Source organism: Anser brachyrhynchus, assembly GCF_964034855.1.
Source record: "Anser brachyrhynchus genome assembly, chromosome: 7".
Taxonomy (NCBI): Eukaryota; Metazoa; Chordata; class Aves; order Anseriformes; family Anatidae; genus Anser; species Anser brachyrhynchus.
Genome location: NC_137701.1, coordinates 11,871,333 through 11,876,829, shown reverse-complemented (window position 1 = coordinate 11,876,829; position 5,497 = coordinate 11,871,333). Strand labels below are relative to the sequence as shown.

General features: G+C 57.9%; 1 protein-coding gene across 1 annotated transcript; it reads left to right on the top strand.

Moving 5' to 3' along the window:
• Positions 1-841: 841 nt before the first annotated feature.
• On the top strand, positions 842-2,839 carry ARL4C (ARF like GTPase 4C). Its single transcript, XM_080599035.1, has one exon. It carries the CDS (start codon positions 1,069-1,071, stop codon positions 1,645-1,647), a length of 579 nt encoding a protein of 192 aa, XP_080455161.1. The 5' UTR covers positions 842-1,068; the 3' UTR covers positions 1,648-2,839.
• Positions 2,840-5,497: the final 2,658 nt, after the last annotated feature.

The window sequence follows — 5,497 nt, the reverse complement described above, 5'->3', positions numbered from 1 at the left end:
CACAACAACCCTGGTGCACAAAACGTTTTTATTTTCCAGCCAGCCCTGCACCTGCGTGATGCCGGTGCCTTGCTTTCTGTGTGGATGTGCAGCGTGTGGAGGTGATACCGCGCCAAGGAGCCTTCCTCCCAGCTGCACACCGGGCTCGTGGGGCTCCCTGCACTTCTCACGTTGTCACCACGTGGTGATTTCCACGAGAACGGCGCTCAGTGTCACCTCCCGAGCTGCCTGTATTTTTAATGCTGGCATGTGTTAGCAGGTAGCCGCGTCTCCGCGCAGAGCAGCGGGTACACATCCTCGGGATGAAATATGAATAGGAGACATGATCCCGCTCCAGCCTGACAATCCCCACTGCGCCTTAAATTAAAAGCAGGATCAGTCTTCTGCAGTACGCTTCTTTCTCCGGGGCTTTTTAGTTAAGCTGTCAGACCGCGCGGATGCCCCTTCAGCAAATGCTCCAAGAGGGGACGGGGAACATGGCAGGAACGACCCCGCCGCTGCTCTTCGGCTCAGACACAAGGCCAGGAGGAACAGCAAAGAGCCTGGCAGGCTGTCCCCAAGGCATGTGGCAGCTTCCCCGTCCCCACACCGACACGGGAGGGCTTTGAGGTGCGGAGATGGCGCCGGCGGTGCTTAGAAAGCACGAAGAGAAACGTGCCCGGGCCTCCTCGCACACCCCTGCCTTCCTCGGCCGGGAGGGAGCAGGGAAGGCGGCAGGGAGGCAGGGAAGGAGGCAGGGAAGGCGGCAGGGAACGACGGAATGAGGGAAGGAGGCAGGGAAGGGGGGAAGGAGGCCGTGAGGGAAGCGGCGGCGGCGCGGCCCCTCCTCCCGGGCGGGGCGGCAGGCGGCGGCCGGCAGTCCCCGAGCCCCGCCGCGGCGTGGAGCCGCGCTGCCCGCCGCTCCGCCAGCGGCCGAGCCGAGCCCAGCCGAGCCCAGCAGAGCCCAGCAGGGCTGGGCCGGGCCGAGCCGAGCCGGGCCGGGCCGGGCCGAGCCGAGCCGGGCCGGGCCGCGGCGATGGGCGCTGGGTTGTGAGGGGGGGGGCGGCGAGGGGCGCCCCGGAGGCGGCCATGGGGAACATCTCGTCCAACATCTCCGCCTTCCAGTCCCTGCACATCGTCATGCTGGGCCTGGACTCGGCGGGGAAGACGACGGTGCTGTACCGGCTGAAGTTCAACGAGTTCGTCAACACCGTGCCCACCATCGGCTTCAACACGGAGAAGATCCGGCTGAGCAACGGCACGGCCAAGGGCATCAGCTGCCACTTCTGGGACGTGGGCGGCCAGGAGAAGCTGCGCCCGCTCTGGAAGTCCTACAGCCGCTGCACCGATGGCATCATCTACGTGGTGGACTCAGTGGATGTGGACCGGCTGGAGGAGGCCAAGACGGAGCTGCACAAGGTGACCAAGTTCGCCGAGAACCAGGGCACGCCGCTGCTGGTCATCGCCAACAAGCAGGACCTGCCCAAGTCCCTGCCGGTGGCCGAGATCGAGAAGCAGCTGGCCCTGCACGAGCTGACCCCCTCCACCACCTACCACATCCAGCCCGCCTGCGCCATCATCGGCGAGGGGCTCACGGAGGGCATGGACAAGCTCTACGAGATGATCCTGAAGCGGAGGAAGTCCCTCAAGCAGAAGAAGAAGCGGTAGAAGCCCGCAGACGCGTGGACGGGTGGGAATGCAGACAAAGGAACCGAGGGGGAGAGAGAACCAAAGCGATCCTGTTTTTTGTGTTTTCCTTTTTTTTTTTTTCCTTTTTTTTTTTTTTTTGTCCCTTTCCAAACGAAACGACGACAATAGCGGAGATAACAATACCGCTCCTGCTAGCCAAGCCCAGATCCTGACTGCGGGCGAGAGCCAGGATCTCCTTCTCCCGCTCTCCCCCTTGCCTTGCCCACCACCCTTTCCCTGGCCGGAGGGCGGCGTGGAGCACGGGGTGGCTGCTGGGCTCAGAGCTGGAGATGTCCTGAGCCCCCTGGCCGGGCTGGAGATGTCCTGAGCCCCCTGGCCGGGCTGGAGATGCTCTGAGCGGGACAAGACGCCGCGGGCGGCCGAGAGCCCGTGGAGCCGGGGTGGCTCCCCCAGCGCCCCTCCGTCCTTGTGGGGTGCGGAGGCCGAGGGGTGAACAGGGCAGGACCCTGTTAAAGTGCATTTGAGAGAGGGCAAACGCGCGCCTGGAGCTTTTAATGCAAGGTCAGCTGGCGGGGAGGGCGGCTCTCGGCCGCCCGCATCCCTCGCCGGGGGGCTGGAGCAGCGTAAAATGGGGGAGATGGCCAAGGGGACAAAACCTGGACGAGGGGACAAAAGCCAGCCGAGGAGACAAAAACCGGCCGAGGGGACAAATCCAAACCCCGCGGGCTGGTGTTTTAGGGAGTAGATGAGTGCAGAGCACAAGGGCAGGCAGCCTTCAGTAATGCCGCAGCGGCTGGGGGTGTGTAGCAGCTGGTGACTGGTGCTGAGCTTTAAGCTGTTTGCTTAAAAAAAAAAAAAAAAGAAGAAGAAAAAAGAGAAAAGGGTGAAGTGAGGGGCGTCCAGGAGTCTCTGTTCTCAAAGGCTTGGTTGTGGCTTCTCCTGAAGCAAAGCCACAAGCAGGTCTTTATTGTGCCCAGGCATGCTCCAAGGTGCTAATTTGCTCCAATAGGGGTGACCCAAAATACAGATTACTTAAAAAAAAAAAAGCTTTGTACACCACTGGGTGGACTGGTCACCGTGCTGCTCTGCAGCTGGTGTGGGAGGCTGGGGCAGCGCTTGTTAAACGGGAGTTTGGGGAGGTCGTGGCAGGACGGACAGCTGCCGGGTGAAATGGGCAGAGCTTGCAAAACCCTGCAAAAAGATTGCAAAATGCATCAGGAAAAAGGGACTCGGCAGTGCCGGGAAAACAATGGGGTGTGGAGAGAGGGGGTGAGGCAGGGGGGAAGCATGGGGCAGGGGGGAGGTTATTTTTTTATGAAGATTTAAACCCGATGGAAAGCAGAGAGCCCCTGGTTGCCAGCAGGTGAATGTTTGGGCACCGAGGTGGGATCAGGCCAGGCTGGGGGCCCTGGGGACCGTAAGCCATTTGCTGTCAGTGTTTTGGCCCAGGAACCAGCTCTCTGCGGGACAAAAGCAGGGTCCCCGCTCCCCACGTTGCCCACAGACGGGAGGGAGACCCGGGCAGCCCTCGGGGCTGAATGCCCCGAGTTTGGAGCTGCTCAGGCAGGCAGGAGTTTGTGGTGGTTTTTCACCAGCCTTCCTGTTCAAAAACCCTCCCCAAAACAGCCAAGGAAACCACCAAGCAGACAAAGAAAAAAATGCCCTCAGGTTTCAGGGAGTTGATTCTCCCCTTGCAGCGATGAGCGCGGTACCTTTCCAATGGCATTTTGTCAGAAAACAAACGCTGGAGCCAAGCAGTACGTCTCTTTTATTTTTGCGGGATTTGAGTTCCTACACGAGTCCTGACTTGTGTGCGGAGCGAGTGGGCTGGTCCCATCAGCTTAGGAGGCTCTGTTCCTGCTTCGTTGGGTTTCCTTTGCTTTGTCTTCACCCGGAACACTTTGGTACTTGCTGTTGGGAGAGAGAAAAAAATATTTATTTTTGATGCCACAGAAGCCAAACGCTTAAACCTTTTTTTTTGGTGAGTGACCCGTTCCAGAGGCAAAACACAGAACTCCCTTTGCCCGCCACCTCAAAAGCGATCATGGTTTAAAAAGAACAAATGCAGGTGTTGGTTGTGTGTTTTGCCTCCTTGCTGTCAAGGTGTGGACCTTGGGTCTGCTGGCACCAAGCATCCCCTTTGGGATGTGACTGCTTTTTGGCCAAGCTTTCAGGCATGCGCTTCGCTCGCGTGCTCGAAGGCTCAGCTGAGGCAGGTGGGATGCTGTCGTGGTGCCATTCCCACCAGCTCGGCTTTCTGCAATAATTAAAAGTACTTCTCCAATTAGTAGCTAATGGCTTCCGTGGTATTTCCGTAACGTTTCACGACTGTGTGCTGATTTTCCCGTATGAAGATGAGCATCGCCTACGGTGGGCTAGAAGAAGAGGTGCTTCAGCAGAACAGCAGTTAAAGGAAACTGCCCGTGTTGTTGCTCTGAAAACGAGCCGAGCGTTTCGCAAGGTTGTGCGTCCTCTAAATCTGTTTGAATGACCCTTTTTTTTAGCAGACGTCGTGAGGTGCGGGTCTCATTCCACGAGGTACCTCGCCATGTGCCCATCAGTGTTGGGAAATCCTGCTGCCTGTGTCTTAGCCCTGCCACTGACCGTCAGTCTCTGTCCCTCCTGTCTTTCCTCTTTTTTTAAAAGATGCAGACATAATGCTGTGAACTGAAATAAATTATTTATACAATGAAAGGGCCTGATAAAAAAAAACAACACGTGTCCCTCCGCTTATTTCTCCTTGTCAACACCGCATTTTAGAGCCGGTTCCCAGAGCTCAACACGAAGGAGGTTGCTCCTGCCTCCCTTGGGCACAGGGACGGAGAAGTGACCTGCTTTGGGCCAGCAGCCCAAAGGACAAACCCTGGGGCCGGACATCCTCTGCCACCCGTCTCTCTGGGGCATCAGGAGCATGGAAAGCTCTGCAGTGGATGAAATCCAAGACCTTTGGCAGGTCACTTAATTTTTCAGCATCTGCGCTCCTGTGTGTAAAAGGGGAGAACACTTCTCTGCCGTGCGTATTTTCTTCCCCTCTCCCTTTTTATTTTAAACCTACGTGAAGTACCCTGTGCACGGCCCTTAGAAGAGTGAGGTCTTGCTTTTGCTCGATGTAGGAGGTCGGGGCTTTTGTGGTGCAGCCAGGGGCACAGCTGGGGCTGCAGGGGTTAAGGCGCCGTGCAGGCATTTGGGAACAGGATGCTGCTGGGCTGAGCTGAGCTGCAGGCGGCCCCTGCTCCCGGGTGGCTGCTGACACAGGAAGCTTGGGTGACATCTCGGAGATGAGAGCCAGAGCGGGTGGTAAATGACTTTTTATATTATTTATTTATTTTTTTTAATGGTGACTTTGCAGCTGGCGAGGAAATGAGTCGAAGTGGTGACGGTGCAATTTGACGAGGCATGTATAGAGCACGTACCCTGCGAGAGGTTTGCCCAAGGCTCATCCCACATGGCCTCCAGCGTGCCTGGGTGCGAGGACGTCCTGTGTGCGTTGCAGGATCAGGCCCGTGGGGGAGGCTTTCTTCCTCCTGGTGTAAAGGGAAGGAGCCATCCCCGAGCTGGGCTCTGCAATGGAAACAGCCAGAAGGGTTGGGGCTGTAGGTTTTGAGAGGCTGTGGCTTGGTGTGTGGCTTCAACAAGGTCTGCCGACCCGGGGCTGCGAGCAGCGGGGCTTAGTAGGGGTGTCTTGCAATTTATCTAACCCAGAAGCCACTGGCTTGCGGGAAGAGGGCTGTGCCTCCGTGCAAGCAAAGCTCCTTGTGCCTTGAGCTGTAAGGACGGACATCCTCCTTCAGGCCACGCAGCCTCTCCTCCTGGCCGGAGAGTGCCTTTGTCAGCAGGGGGTCTGTGTGTTCAGGCCAGTTGTCATGAA